The sequence below is a fragment of the Schistocerca serialis genome, chromosome 3 (assembly GCF_023864345.2).
Source record: "Schistocerca serialis cubense isolate TAMUIC-IGC-003099 chromosome 3, iqSchSeri2.2, whole genome shotgun sequence".
NCBI classification, from domain to species: Eukaryota; Metazoa; Arthropoda; class Insecta; order Orthoptera; family Acrididae; genus Schistocerca; species Schistocerca serialis.
In genome coordinates, this window is record NC_064640.1 from 975135964 (window position 1) to 975152778 (window position 16815).

A 16815-nucleotide genomic window follows, 5' to 3' on the forward strand; every position below is an offset into this window, starting at 1 on the left:
TGATATGTCATCACAGAAAACATTGCCCTTCAGTTCTAGTGTGCAAACTGATTACTCTGTACTGATCGTCAAAGTGTTAAATACTACAATGGAAGTTTACTGTAGTTATTGCTAGCAACATAAAAAAAAGCTTTGAGAATCGGCAGAAGCTGACCATTATTCTAATGAAGAGGACTATCTGAACATTAAACTCTTCAACAGGTGAAAGAAATATAATTTGAAACCGTCTTTTTTTCTGCAGGATATACTGAAAAATAAGAAGGCATTCTTGAATCCTGGAACTCTGTCTTTTGTATTTGAAAAAGTAAGAACATTCATGTTTCAACCTTCCAAATGGCCTACACACATCCAGTTTAAACGAACCATTATCCCCTCATGTCAAAATTCGGACAGTTTTCTGAACTGATGGTGTGTAGGTTATACTAAGTTTCCTTGCCAGTTCCCTGAAAGCTGGCATTCTGTGCAGTTTGTGTGGGACAATAAAGTTACAATGGAGAACAGAAAATGTTCAAATGTGTGTGAATTCTTAAGGGACCAAACTGTTGAGGTCATTGGTCCCTAGACTCTCACAGTACTTAAACTAACTTATGCTAAGAATGACACACACACCCATGCCCAGGGGAGAACTCAAACCTCTGGCGGGAGGGACTGTGCAATCAGTGACACGGCGCCTTTAAACGTGCAGCTAGGAGAACAGAAAAAGGAGAGCTTTTTCTCCACACAACTGGAGTAAGAAACACATTCTACAGCCACAATTCCAGGTTGAGATTAGGTGCAGTTGCCAGATGTCGTAAAATAAAAAGAGTGGCCACTTATTTGTTTATAACAAAATCACAAAAAGTTACATGGCCCTTCCATATATTTATTAGAGTGTATAAAATATAAAGAACACAAAACAACATACTAATCATTTTCAGACATTCTTAACTTTAAACTAATTTTCTAGTGAAGGCTAATGCATCAGGAGCACATTCTGAACCATGCGTGAATTAGTTTTCAGATGCTGGAGAAAGCAGTGTAAGTTAGTATTGCTGGTTGTTGCCACAGTTTGGAAGCTCACGCATTGCCAGCATTCACAAAATTCAACATTACAGAAGAAACTATGATAAAGTCATATTTTCAAGAAGATAAGTTTTAAGATTATATTTATTCCATGAAATGTAGTTTATAATTGACTTACACACAAAAACGGAGAATTATTCACTCCAGGTAAAAAAATACGGAGCAGAAGAAAATTTGGGCAAAAAAACGGAAGGTCCGTTAATAATGGAGAGTTTGGTAACATTAAGTTCAGGTTACAGGTGATTGGGGAAATTGTACAATTACAGTGACAACTGTTCATTTATCATCGGTGAAGTCTAGTCTCTTGGGCAGGTGGACAGCCTGTTTGAAATAAGCAGTAATCTTGGAGTAGTCACTCAGACATGACATCACATGTAACAAACTGACTGGTTAAACAAAAATTTAATTCGAGAATGTGAGGTAATTGACTTTGAAAGTACTGAACATTGGAAGATGAATGTGTTGCCATGTCTGACAATGAATGTGTATCCAGGAACATTTTCCATGCTGACGGAACTGATATGATCTATAATTTATTAACGTAAAAAAAATATTCCTAGTCCATTCAGTAGAAAAATGTCATGGAGGTTGTATGTTAACAGTGATGGCAGTTAAATGTTTCCAGCATTAACAAGGAAAAATTTTAAACTCTCAGGTGATCTAAAAATATATAAGCAATACTGTGCACATACAATTTTACTGCAATGCCTGGATGACAGTTGAAATTTGTATGACATTTCTTAGGAGTGTAGATGCTGAGATGGGTGGAGCAGGAAGGAAGATAATTCTTATTACAGACAGATGTCGTGCACACCCAAAGGTTGCGACATTCCTTTGGAATGTTGATGTGTTTCTACCTGTTAACTGTATATGTTACCTGCAGCCTCCTGGACATAATTCATCCTGTGGGAGCTAAATATAGACTGGCTGTTGTGCAAAGGTCAGTTTCATTCATGGAAAGAAAAGAAGTAACAAGAGTGGATATTTTGCAGGCTATGCACATGTTTGCTGCTACCTGTAATGTTTTGAAACCTGCTGGCTGCGGCTCAGTGTCAGTTGCCATGTTATTACATGGTAGGAAAATGTCATGGAGGTAATTTCCCTGAATGCTGTCACACATACTTCAGCATGTATGACATTTCAAGACACTGTTGTGATGACAGACAGCCTGACTTTTGTGGTGTTCTAATAAAGAACCAAGCACAGTTGGTAAATGATGGGAAGATGAAGAAGGGGGAGAGGAGGAGAGGATGATGGTGATTCAGCTGCCTTTTGCTGCAGCTGTTAGAAAGTGTTTTTCATTGGTAAGTGTAGATGAGTTGGTTTTAGCAAATACCAACCAGCTACAGTGACAATTCCTCTCAGTATGTTATGCTGGCAGGAAATAGCAAACTACACATTTTTATAGTTTTTTATTCATGAAATAAATTATATATTTAAGGATTTTTTCCTTTTCATGTAACTGTATTTGTCTATTGCATTATCTTAATAATATAAACAATTTATTCTTCATTCCAGATACTGCCTTTAAATCTAGATAGCAACTGGTGATTTTAATGTAAACTTAAAATGCATGCCTATTAAATTAATGAATCGTGTGTAGCACAAAATAATGTATATTTTTTGTAGTTTGCTATGACCAAGTCATGTGCATTTGTCCATTATAATTATCCGGGCTGTTATGCCGTGGTCGGTTGATGAATTCTGTGTCGATTCCCAACGTTTCATCTCCGACTGCGGGAGACATCTTCAAGGCGGTCCGTAGCTCAATGGAAGGTCCAACACACCCACTGGCTTGCTACTGAGCTACGGACCCCCTTGAAGATGTCTCCCGCAGTCGGAGATGAAACGTTGGGAATCGACACAGAATTCATCAACCGACCACGGCATAACAGCTCGGATAATTATAATGGACATGATATTTCCGGCCGTGAAAGTCTACATTTTAGTATCATGTGCATTTGTGACTAACTAATTCTACCAATTTAGGCTAAAAACTTCTAAATTCTGATTATGGATAACTTCATTAACATATTAAGATTAAACCCCTAATCAAGGGAAATACCATTTAAGGAAAAACTATTTAAGCCCGCCAGAGATTTGTTTAAAGGAACAGGTTGACTATAGTATTAGTAATTTACTCAGCCAAAAATCATTTTACAAGTTTAATTTACTTATTAAATATATCTACAAGGTGTTTCATTATACTAGCTACCGTATTTACTTGAATCTAAGCCGCACTTTTTTTCCGGTTTTTGTAATCCAAAAAACCGCCTGCGGCTTAGAATCGAGTGCAAAGTAAGCGGAAGTTCTGAAAAATGTTGGTAGGTGCCGCCACAACTAACTTCTGTCGTCGAATATATGTAACACTACGCAGGCACAAAGACAAATACTGGCACCCAAACCTCTGCGTCAGTAAATAAATAAAAAAAAAGGTGGAAGACGAGCTTTTTTTTCTCCGCCCCGAGTTTCGACCACTGCATTTTCATACATTATCCAACGAAGTAAATACAAAATCCGTATTGTTCCTCTTCGAACGTAGCAGCATTTCAATGTACTACAAAAATCCGACTGGCAAGACTGTTTGGGATATTTGTCAATATGGCCAACTCTGCTTTCTGAATTTTTTCCTAACTTTGAGAAGAAATCGTTGCTAATAGGAACTTCTATGAATTGTGAATCACTTACAGTATTCTCTTCACCATAAGAATAATACGAATATAAACATTTTGCCATGTATTCTTCCGTGTTTGCTGCTATCTCATTTAAATCCTGTCCGCCTAATAAACTACGAAACTAGAGTGAGACAACAGCAGACGCGGAAGAATATACATACCATGTCATGTTTATATTCGTATTATTCTTATGCCTAATAGTGATACAGTCAGAAATGAAGCACGGCAATTAACTAGATTTTTAAATCTAAGATGACTCTAATTTCTGGGCATAATGTAATGGCGTCTGCAAAGATTTTCAAACGGAAAAAATTTTCGCTAAATTCTCGTTCAGAACATCATCTATCATACGCAATCTATTATTTGGTTCTTGTTGATCATTATCAAAGAAAGCAGCAGTGTAAGTAGCAACGAATAGCAATCTCTTGCCATTGTTTCGCTAATGAGACGATTCCTCTCTTTGTTTTTTTAAATTGTAAGCGGCGGTAGCATGCACAAAAGCAAGCCATGCCGCGAGCGGCGACAGGCCGTAAACCCTCATTTTCAGAATGCGACAAACAATGCATGACACAGTACAGTAATGCATTATCAGCTTTGAGTGACGGAAACACCTATAACAAAGAAAACTGCACTTGCCAGATCAAAGAAAAATAAGCAATCAATTCAAACCAGACGAAGCACGTGAAAAAGGAAGGATACCCGTATAAATACGGACGGAGCGCCTGACGCATAACAACGGCTACCTGGTAAAGCTTAACTGCTAAGCTTACGACTCGAACCAAACTACTACAGCTGTATCGTCATTCATTCAACCTAAATTGTGTCTCATATTACAATGGACCAACTTTGTTTCGATTTGGAAGTGCGGCCTAAAACTTTTCTCTCCCCTTGAAATTCGAGTCTCAGATTTCAGGTGCAGCTTAGATTCGGGAAAATTTTTTTTCCTCGATTTCGAGTCTAATTTTTCAGGTGCGGCTTAGATTCGAGTGCGGCTTAAATTCGAGTAAATACGGTAGACTATCAGAATTTTTTAACAGGAAGTACTCTCCTAACGAAACAATCAAGCTCACTAGAGATACCAAAGATTAATAATCATCTGATACTAAATGTCACAGAGATCTGCAAACAAACTGATTCTTGATAAGATACCAAGACGTATTTACCCAGTGCTTCCTTTGTGTTGCCATATAACAAGTATTCTCGAAATTGGTTTGTCACATCTTCTTCACATTTCTTATTAATTTGCTCATCTGTACGGACCTCACATACATTCTGCTGAGGAACAACAGGATTCCCAGCAAGTGAACTTGTTGAAGATGATGATGAAGAAGAAGAGCACGAAACAAGCAGCTCTGCTATATCCGCTCCAACTACTGTCTGAAACATCATGTGAATTGTTATACATACATTATGAGTTTTAAGTTATGCTCCCATTTATTTAAGAAACCACTAAGTAATCTGTTTAATGCCTTTATTTGAATCATTAGTCGTTGAAGCCAATATACAGGGTGATTCAAAAAGAAAGAACAGATTTCAATTGTTTATTACTGACAAACTATGAAAGATAGAAACACATTGCGCATGTCACTGGATAGAGGAAGGTTCAAAGTTGTACGTCTGCCCAGACACTTTACCATACACTCAATAGGAGGACCGTGATCGCTCAAGAAACACTGAAATGGTAGCCCATTTTATTCCATGCACAACTGCACAGGTCCCTGTCTATTTAACTGATAGCTTCAACAATTCAGTCTTTCAGCTCTTGAAGAGTAGCTGCCATAGGTTGAACGTAGACTCTGTCTTACGTAAACCCCCCCCCCCCCCCCCAAAAAAAAAAAAAAAAAAAAAAAAAATTCACAAGGTATGAGGTCTGGTGACCTCAGAGACCAAAAGCAATGAAGAAGATCTTGTTGTCCATCTCTTCCAACCCGATGTTGTGGTATGGTGTTGTTAAGGTAATGCTGCACCTCAAGATGAAAGTGAGATGGGACAGTGTCATGCATAAAAATGAAATCATTGGAATCTTCATGAAGTTGAGGAAACAACAAATTTTGCAGCATGTCCAGCTATGAGATTCCTATCTTAGTTTTCTCCATATAAGAGAAAGGTCTTTAAATTTTGTGTTCGCAAATAGCACAAAACACACCCAGTTTAAGTGAGTCTCTCATGTTTGACAACTTCAGAATTTTATGCCACCAAATTCTTACATTATGAAATGTCGATACATCTGAAAAGGCAAGTAATTTGGAAAAAGTGTCCTCTGCCATATCCTGGAGAATTTAAATGCAAAATTTGTACTTGTGTTATAGTTGCTGAGATACAATTGCTGCAGTATCTGCTACTTGTAAGGCTTCATATGCAGGCATCATTTCAGAACATACCACACTGTTGTTTGAGGAAGTTGAAGTTCCTTACCTGCCTGTCTTGTGAACAGGTTGTGTGTGACTGCATCTCAGTTATGCTCAACATTTTCATCAGATGTGCATGGCCAATGAGTGCTCTTATCTTTGCATATGCAACAAACTTCCACGAATTGTGTATGCAAGTCATAAATCCGCTGGTGCAGACGTGGATTCTTGCTGAATCAGCAGCAGAATGCAAGCTGCACTTCAACAATGGACTGACTACATGAGAATTGCAACATACACTCTTATTTCTTTTGGGGTGTAGTCACTGTGTCAAAACTTACAGTCTTCCTCTAACCAGTGACATGCGCAATGTGTTTCTCTTTTGTAGTTTGTAATAAAAAATTGAAATCTGTTCTTTCTTTTTGAATCGCCAAGTACAGCTAAGTAGAAGTAACCTCTTCACCCCTTAAAGACTTATTTCTCATACATCAGTTAATACATTGGCTACAAAACACACACTTATCAATTTTTGGGGGAAAAAAATCCTGCTTTGTCTGAATATGCTACCTAAGTTTTAGCAGGCAACATAATCTTGATTTTTCTATTAATCATGTTTATGACTTTGTAAAACACCATTTTGAAACTGCCCTTTAAGATCAATGACATCTGCACATCTCTGCAAGACATTATCACAGTGAAAAGTGAACTGCACCAGATAAGGTTTATGTATGTTAGTTCTCATTGTCTCTAAAAATAAAATACCACCAAACCTTAAGTTATTTTGTTAATGTAAGGTTTATATTAAAAAGACGGTATCATTGTACCATTTGTGGACAGCACATACAGAATAAATTAGCCACCATTTACAGTAAACATCAATATAGTTTAAGATTAAAATACAAGCACTTCATCTCATAAAATCTAAATGGTACTGATTCATGAAAGCAAACAAACACTGATACAAGCATTGCTGACTTATAAACTCACCCCATTTTGCCTTAACAAGAGTATCAGAAGTCGCCAAAGTAATATAACTGAGCCTCGATCGTACAAGTTGGGATCACGTTCTGCCTTTTTGATCTTACGTGAGCAGAATGAAATTAATGAATTTTTATGTGTAACATCCCTGAAAACAATAAATATCTGTGTAGGTCATGCATTCACTACATATTTAACCAATAAAATTGCAAACGTAAAATAGAAATAACATGTTCATATACCTAATAAGTGGGCCAGGATAATCTTCTAAATCACTGTCAGGGATCATATGAGAAATATCACATATCTCTATGACAGCAGGCTGCCCTTCTAGGGGGCACTGAGGCAGAATTTTCAACATTCGACCTCTTGTGGTCCACACTCCTGAAATGAATTGATGATCTACATATTTATGGAGTACTAAGGAAATGAAAATTTCTGAACATTGAGAGTTGTGTGTATAGTGTACTGATGCAATGCGAACAACTTGAAACAGTAAGATATTTTAAGCATTTTGTTGTGTGAGCACATACAAAACAGTAATATTTTTTAAGCATTCCACTGTGTGAGCACATACAATGTGATTATAATGATGCCTTCACAACACATCAGTATACAGTCTCCAAAATGACATGTTGTTGTTGTTGTGGTCTTCAGTCCTGAGACTGGTTTGATGCAGCTCTCCATGCTACTCTATCCTGTGCAAGCTTTTTCATCTCCCAGTAACTACTGCAACCTACATCCTTCTGAATCTGCTTAGTGTATTCATCTCTTGGTCTCCCTCTACGATTTTTACCCTCCACGCTGCCCTCCAATACTAAATTGGTGATCCCTTGATGCCTCAGAACATGTCCTACCAACCGATCCCTTCTTCTGGTCAAGTTGTGCCACAAACTTCTCTTCTCCCCAATCCTATTCAATACTTCCTCATTAGTTATGTGATCTACCCATCTAATCTTTAGCATTCTTCTGTAGCACCACATTTCGAAAGCTTCTATTCTCTTCTTATCCAAACTATTTATCGTCCATGTTTCACTTCCATACATGGCTACACTCCATACGAATACTTTCAGAAATGACTTCCTGACACTTAAATCAATACTGGATGTTAACAAATTTCTCTTCTTCAGAAACGCTTTCCTTGCCATTGCCAGCCTACATTTTATATCCTCTCTACTTCGACCATCATCAGTTATTTTGCTCCCCAAATAGCAAAACTCCTTTACTCCTTTAAGTGCCTCATTTCCTAATCTAATTCCCTCAGCATCACCCGACTTAATTAGACTACATTCCATTATCCTTGTTTTGCTTTTGTTGATGTTCATCTTATATCCTCCTTTCAAGACACTGTCCATTCCATTCAACTGCTCTTCCAAGTCCTTTGCTGTCTCTGACAGAATTACAATATCATCAGCGAACCTCAAAGTTTTTATTTCTTCTCCATGAATTTTAATACCTACTCCGAATTTTTCTTTTGTTTCCTTTACTGCTTGCTCAATATACAGATTGAACAACATCGGGGAGAGGCTACAACCCTGTCTTACTCCCTTCCCAACCACTGCTTCCCTTTCATGCCCCTCGACTCTTATAACTGCCATCTGGTTTCTGTACAAATTGTAAATAGCCTTTCGCTCCCTGTATTTTACCCCTGCCACCTTTAGAATTTGAAAGAGAGTATTCCAGTCAACATTGTCAAAAGCCTTCTCTAAGTCTACAAATGCTAGAAACGTAGGTTTGCCTTTCCTTAATCTTTCTTCTAAGATAAGTCGTAAGGTCAGTATAGCCTCACGTGTTCCAGTGTTTCTACGGAATCCAAACTGATCTTCCCCGAGGTTGGCTTCTACTAGTTTTTCCATTCGTCTGTAAAGAATTCGTGTTAGTATTTTGCAGCTGTGACTTATTAAGCTGATAGTTCGGTAATTTTCACATCTGTCAACACCTGCTGTCTTTGGGATTGGAATTATTATATTCTTCTTGAAGTCTGAGGGTATTTCGCCTGTTTCATACATCTTGCTCACCAGATGGTAGAGTTTTGTCAGGACTGGCTCTCCCACGGCCGTCAGTAGTTCCAATGGAATATTGTCTACTCCGGGGGCCTTGTTTCGACTCAGGTCTTTCATTGCTCTGTCAAACTCTTCACGCAGTATCATATCTCCCATTTCATCTTCATCTACATCCTCTTCCATTTCCATAATATTGTCCTCAAGTACATCGCCCTTGTATAGACCCTCTATATACTCCTTCCACCTTTCTGCTTTCCCTTCTTTGCTCAGAACTGGGTTTCCATCTGAGCTCTTGATATTCATACAAGTCGTTCTCTTATCTCCAAAGGCCTCTTTAATTTTCCTGTAGGCGGTATCTATCTTACCCCTAGTGATATAGGCCTCTACATCCTTACATTTGTCCTCTAGCCATCCCTGCTTAGCCATTTTGCACTTCCTGTCGATCTCATTTTTGAGACGTTTGTATTCCTTTTTGCCTGTTTCACTTACTGCATTTTTATATTTTCTCCTTTCATCAATTAAATTCAATATTTCTTCTGTTACCCAAGGATTTCTACTAGCCCTCGTCTTTTTACCTACTTGATCCTCTGCTGCTGTCACTACTTCATCCCTCAAAGCTACCCATTCTTCTTCTACTGTATTTAATTCCCCCATTCCTGTCAATTGCTCCCTTATTCTCTCCCTGAATCTCTGTACAACCTCTGGTTCTTTTAGTTTATCCAGGTCCCATCTCCTTAAATTCCCACCTTTTTGCAGTTTCTTCAGTTTTAATCTACAGGTCATAACCAATAGATTGTGGTCAGAGTCCACATCTGCCCCTGGAAATGTCTTACAATTTAAAACCTGGTTCCTAAATCTCTGTCTTACCATTATATAATCTATCTGATATCTTTTAGTATCTCCAGGGTTCTTCCATGTATACAACCTTCTTTCATGATTCTTAAACCAAGTGTTAGCTATGATTATGTTGTGCTCTGTGCAAAATTCTACCAGGCGGCTTCCTCTTTCATTTCTGTCCCCCAATCCATATTCACCTACTATGTTTCCTTCTCTCCCTTTTCCTACACTCGAATTCCAGTCACCCATGACTATTAAATTTTCGTCTCCCTTCACAATCTGAATAATTTCTTTTATTTCATCATACATTTCTTCAATTTCTTCGTCATCTGCAGAGCTAGTTGGCATGTAGCATGTAGCATGTAGCAAGAGCTCAGATGGAAACCCAGTTCTGAGCAAAGAAGGGAAAGCAGAAAGGTGGAAGGAGTATATAGAGGGTCTATACAAGGGCGATGTACTTGAGGACAATATTATGGAAATGGAAGAGGATGTAGATGAAGATGAAATGGGAGATATGATACTGCGTGAAGAGTTTGACAGAGCAATGAAAGACCTGAGTCGAAACAAGGCCCCCGGAGTAGACAATATTCCATTGGAACTACTGACGGCCGTGGGAGAGCCAGTCCTGACAAAACTCTACCATCTGGTGAGCAAGATGTATGAAACAGGCGAAATACCCTCAGACTTCAAGCATTTGAAAAATGAAATTTAAATTGTAAAAAAGGAACATTAGGGTTTACTGTCCCAATGGCAAAAAGATTTTTTACAGATGGAACTTATGCTCAAGTTTGACCTCCTTTGTGGGCAGGGTGAGGGAGGGAGGGAGGGAGGGAGGGAGGGAGGGAGGGAGGGAGGGAGGGAGGGGAGGGAGGTGGAGGAGGAGGAGGAGGATACTGGAGGTGGAAGGAGGAGAAGGAGGAGATGGAGGAGAGGAGGAGATGGAGGTACGAAATTGGACATTGCCTTTTCAAAGAAGCCATCCTGACATTTGAATTTTCTATTTCTATTTAGGGAAGCAATACAATATCTATTTTTCAATGGATACATGTAAATTTGGAACCCAATGGCACCAAATGCATGTATGGAGGCTTAAAAAAGCGACACTTTCTTCGAACAAATACTTCCATTATCTACAAAATTAAAAATAAATACACATTTTACAACTTTAAATTTCTTTCTTCTCTACCTTTTACATGAGCGGCCATAAATTTCACAGGTGTTAGACGCTGGGGAGTGGTACTTGCTGTTTCTTCCAGTACTGAAGGTTCAGATTGCTCACGTGGCCTGCAAGATAAAAAAATAAAATAAAAAATAAAATTAGTTATCAATTTAATTTTCACACTATCAAAAGTCAGTGGCAAAGGTTTGGACTAGGAATCTGAAAACTGCAACTCTGCTTATATTGCAATATGAAATCAAACTGAATACCTTTGTGAATGGAGTGTACTCTAGTAATGGAGGAGTACAAATCTTATTTTTAAATAGTCAAGTGTGTAATGCTTTCTATGTTACTATTCCTATGACATTCTTGTCCTTGATAATAATTTTGAGATATTAAATAATTTTATGAATTTAATAGTCCACTTATTTCACAGTTGTATGTACAAACAGTTTGCACTGGTATTGCAAAAGTGTATTTCTTGAACTTTTTAAAATCTGCTTGAAGAGTAATGGTAAAAACTACACTGAAAGGTAACTTTTTAAATTTAAACAAACCTGACATTACCAGTAACATTAACAGCACAAAATCTAATTTGAAACTGTTGACAGAAAACAGAAAATAAATGTCTAACCAGCTGTGAAAAATAAAGAGGCTTTACCGTCACCACCACAGAGTCTATAAATCAAATATTCCTGTTAAAGTTTAGCACAAAGGAACTCAATATAATGCACTTTCCTCTCATGATGCTATCTGGTTATTCTGAATGAGCTAAATTATTTCATTTGATTATTACAGTCTAGCAAAATCACAGAATGCAGAGCTTGATCCACAGTAACATGAATATTGTTGAAGCAAATCAAAATTACTTTCTGGATCACCAGTAGCAAACACACAGAACATTTCCACAGTATAAAAGAAAGGAGAAGAGAAACATATCAAAATCAATTTTGTTGTTATAGTTTCTCAGCATATCCATTTATAACAATATAAAATCTATATAACTAACAAGTATATCTACAGTGACATTAAATTAACGTAACCAAAAATGTGACACACTACTGTAACAGTTTAGTTACACACGAATAAATGTACTCAGATCACACCAAGGCTTTTAATAGCATTTTTCTAACAGTACACAAGAAAACATACTGTTCTGGCATAACCACAAGCACCAGAACAAAGATGACGAATGTAAGAGAAGAGAAGGCAGTGAAACAACATCAGCCAAGGATGCACTTATTAAGACCGCATCATGATAGGAGCGGCCTCTACAAGAGGAGAATATAAGCGCCGCTCTTGCCACCCTCAGCCGCTCGGTATTCGGACAGTATCCGCACAGTTGTATACCAGCACTCGCAGAACAGTTATTAGTGATAGATATCCATTGCTTGTTTGAACATTGTCTATAGCAATGAACATTACTGTTTCCGTGTCGCCCACTGCCTGTGAAACTTGGATGTAAATACAAATACAAGTTAAGTATTGTCATTCTTCTTATTTGTAATAAAAACTATTAATGTGATTTTGCTTTAATTATTGTATAGCACTCCGAGAATGCAGCATTCTTTAGGCACCCTATATGAGACGAGTAGGCAGTACCTCACATTTTGCAAAGAGTATCTGCTGAACCTAGTGCCTGGTGGCCACGGAATTGTCGTTTCTGTTTTTTGTGGTGGCACCTTAATTCTCTCTTTGCAGGGGCGCTCACTGCTTTTAGAGTTTGTCATTTTTTCTAATTCGTGTTTTCAGATGGGAGTTGCAGAAATTGTCTTTGCTTGTGTCTTAATTTTACTTGCTTGCCTTTACTTTTTTTTTTTTTTCATTTGAATCTTCCAACATGCCCACCCCACCTGTCCCACCCCCTGCTCAGGTGCTGCAGCTGCACAGGAGAATATAAGCGCCGCTCTTGCCATCCTCAGCCGCTCGGTTTAGTGAACGAGAAGAAGAATGGCTCGAGTGGTTGTCACAATTTGAAGCCCACGTCATCACCCACAATGTACCAGGTACTGTAAAACTTCCCTGTGTACTATCAACAGTAGGAAGTGCAGTGTTTGGACTCCTACAAAAACTGTTCCCTAACGCCACTCCGAGTGAACTTGCTTATGACGATGTGGTAGCGTCCCTAACTAACCGACAAGTGAGTGTGGTAGCAGCTAGGTATCAATTCTTTACTTGAAAAAAACTGTCATAACAAACTTATCACGGATGGATAACAGATTTGCAAGGTATGACAAGGAAATGCAAATTCAAATGTGCCTGTGGTGCTTCATATTCAGATGTTATGTTGCTTGATGCAATCGTGTACAATGTACCTGATGTCAAACTCAGAGAAAAAAATTTGGAAACAGTCCGATCTATCATTTCATCAGGTTGTGCAAAGACTAGGTCAGTAAGATTCTGGTGCCTTGTCAGCTCATACATTTGAGCAGCCAGCTATTTGCCAGGTCGAGTCCCTTTCTGGCACTCACCCCATTCCGCACTGCCAGCGTGCGCTTGCCATGTCGAGTAAACAACGTTCCACACCGAGTAAACAATGTTCCACGCCGCATAAGCAGTTCGCAACACAGGCGGCTACACAGGCAAATAGAATTAAGTCTTGCCCTCAATGTTATTCGCGGCACAAATGCCAAGACTGTCCCTCCCGACAAGCTCAGTATTACACCTATGGTAGGAAAGGACACGTGCAATCCATATGTTTGCAACGGAACAAACATAAGAATTTGACCCATTCGCAAAAATCTAGTCACAAGGACCATGTCATAAATGCAGTATATTCAATGTCTGCAATGGGTTTTGGCAAAAACAGCATGCGTGCAGTTTCTACAGTGATACACCAGTCAAACAAACTTTTTGTTCATTTACTTATTTGTGGCAAATGTGTCAAATTTCAGTTGGACACAGGTACCTCTGTCACACTGCTAGATCGTCACACATACGAACTGTGAGGCTCCTCATGCCTGTCTAAAATTAGCACGCAACTGACAGCTTGTAATGGACGTGACATTCCCGTTCTCGGAACATGCACTTTGCCTGGCATGTATTACTTGCATATGCGAACAGTGACTTTTACAGCGCTACAATCACGCTAGTGTGTGAACATATTTGGTCTTCATTCAGGACAATGTGTTGTCAGTGTCTGCATTCGATGCAAAAGACAGTGTAGCTAGTGTGCTAAAATAATTCCCAGAACTTTTTTCTGGAAGTTTAGGCATGGCTAATAATTTTGTTGCACATATTATTCTGAAAGAAGATGCTCAGCCAAAATTTTGCCAGGCTAGAACTATTCCCATTGTATTATGGGACAAAGTCACTGCTGAACTTAAAGAATTGCAAGATGGCAGAATTATTGCACCCACATCAGTTAGTCAAGGGGCAAGTCCACTGGTTTTGCTTCCTACACCTTCAGGTGGTATTCACTTCCGTGTTTGACATTTCAACCCACAAACTGTGATTGAAACTTATCCATTGCCACGCCCAGAGGATCTTATGGACAAATTAGGCACTGGATGCTACTTTTCAAAAAATTGATTTGTGTGACACGTATCTTCCAATACCGCTCGATGAAGAATCTCAAAAAGTGTGTGTGGTCAATACTCGTTTGGGTTTGTTTAAATATTGGTGTTTGCCTTTTGGCAGTGCTTCCGCACTCACCATTTTCCAACGGTATTTGGAACAGCTGACTGCACAAGTGCCAAATTGTTCAAACTCTTTGGACGATATTGTAGTAGTAGGTCTTACACCTGAAGAACATATTGCAAATGTATGTCCTTTGTTTCGTGTGTTGTCTGATGCAGGACTTAAGTGTAGACTGGACAAGTGTGACTTTTTTAAACCTGAGTGGCAGTATCTTGGTCATGTCACGAACAGTCGAGGTGTACATCCACTTCAGTTGCATTTGCTAGCCATGCAGGATTTTCCAGTTCCTTGGAATGTCACAGAATTGCAGTCAGTCTTAGAGAAAATGAACTATGTGTAACATTCATACCAAATATTACACAAATAGCGGCTCCATTGCATCACAAGCATATTCCCTTTGTTCGGACAGATGAGTGCCAAGTAGCTTTTCAAAAACTTAAAGATGCATTGCTCAGTGATAGATGCTTAGTTCACTTTGATCCTGACAAACCAGTTGTATTGCAAGTTGACACTTCCTCTTACGGAATCCGTGCAGTGCTTTTGCACAGAATTGGTGATAAAGACAGGCCTATTGCTTTCGCATCAAAGGTGTTGTCCAAAGCTCAGCGTAACTATTTACAAATTGAGAAGGGGGCATTGGCTATTGTGTATGGTGTCACCAAATTTCACCATTATTTGAAAGGCAGAATATTCTACTTAGTAACAGATCACAAGCTCTTGCAGTCGTTTCATCTGATAGAACCGGTTCCTGTACGAACTGCCCAAAAATTGCAAAGACGGGCTTTGTTGCTGTATCAATACCAGTACGAGATTGTGTATCATACGACAACTCACCATGGTAATGCGGACGCACTTTCACATCTGCCGATTGGCCCTAATAAAGACTCTGATGCTTCTGCTGCATCTTGTTGTCACATCAATGCACAGGATTCTGAATTGCTTCAGTCTTTCCCACTGAACTATAAGACTGCACAGGCCACGGAATCTGATTCAGATTTGAACATTTTGCTCAAGTACATTCACAAATCTTGGCCTCGTTCCTTGAATAGCATAAAGAACTCTGTAGTGCACCAATACTTTGCACGTCGGCATAGCCTCGCTGTGCAGATAGGTGTGAATCTTGTTCAGAATGACAGGACAGTCACGTGTGTTGATCTCTAAAGCTTTGCAAAAATAAGTGTTGCAGTTACTTCACCAAGGACACGGGGGGAGTGTTCATATGAAACAGTTAGCGCATCGACACTGTACTTGGCAGGGTATACACACCCAAATAGAACAGTTGATGTCACAGTGTCACGCATGTGCGGAAAATCAGTTCGCTCCACCACAAAAATTTTCTTCTTGGCCTAAGTCACACTCGCTATGGCAACGTGTGCACATAGACTTTGCCGGACCTTTTTGGAACACTCGCTGGTTGATTGTGGTTGACTCATATAGCAAGTTTCCTTTTGCTGTGCTAATGAACTTGACAATGTCATGGAGGACAATTCAGGTGTTGTCATCGATTTTTTGCCTCTACGGTTTACCTGAGGTAATAGTGTCAGACAAAGGACCTCAGTTCATATCAAATGAATTTGAAACATTCTGTGAACGCAATGGCATACAGCATTTCACTAATGCACTGCTCTATCCACAGTCAAACGTCGAAGTGGAATGTTTTGTCAGAACCTTCAAGCAGCAGACGGCCAAACTTCACTCCACAAACACCAACGATCAAAGTTTGTAACTGTTTCTCGCCTCATATCATTCGCACCCATGAGGAGGACCATCACCAGCTGCATTCCTTCACGGCTGCTGCCAACAGACACTGCTCCACCCTCCTCAGGATCCGTCGCCAAAGGCAGGCCCCAAGTATTGCTTCGTGCCACATGATGTTTTTTTTTTTACAGGGCTTTTTGCAACAGCAGACATGAGCGCAAGGCAAGATAGTCCATCGACTTTGCGCTTGCATGTATCTTCTTTCAGGTCCAGATGACTTGCAGTGCCAACATCAAAATCAACTTTGCCTCTGTCATTTACACGATGATCTTTCAGTCTCTCTTTCCCCAAATTCAATGATCTAGAGGACAGCGCGGCCACAGCAGCTGCCAGAGGGTATCATCATGACACCACGG

The 16815-nt window shown here is 39.2% G+C and overlaps 1 protein-coding gene across 4 annotated transcripts in view; it reads right to left on the bottom strand.

Annotated features, from left to right (window-relative positions):
• LOC126471409 (protein transport protein Sec16A) overlaps positions 1-16815 on the bottom strand; it is a 241503-nt gene that overhangs the window by 76985 nt on the left and 147703 nt on the right. For all 4 annotated transcript variants that reach the window (XM_050099541.1, XM_050099542.1, XM_050099540.1 and 1 more), the window contains 4 exons: positions 11090-11187; positions 7306-7447; positions 7073-7211; positions 4901-5114 (listed from right to left, as the gene is read on the bottom strand). In XM_050099541.1, coding sequence (XP_049955498.1) covers positions 4901-5114; positions 7073-7211; positions 7306-7447; positions 11090-11187 — 593 coding nt within the window. The remainder of the gene's footprint in view (positions 1-4900; positions 5115-7072; positions 7212-7305; positions 7448-11089; positions 11188-16815) is intronic.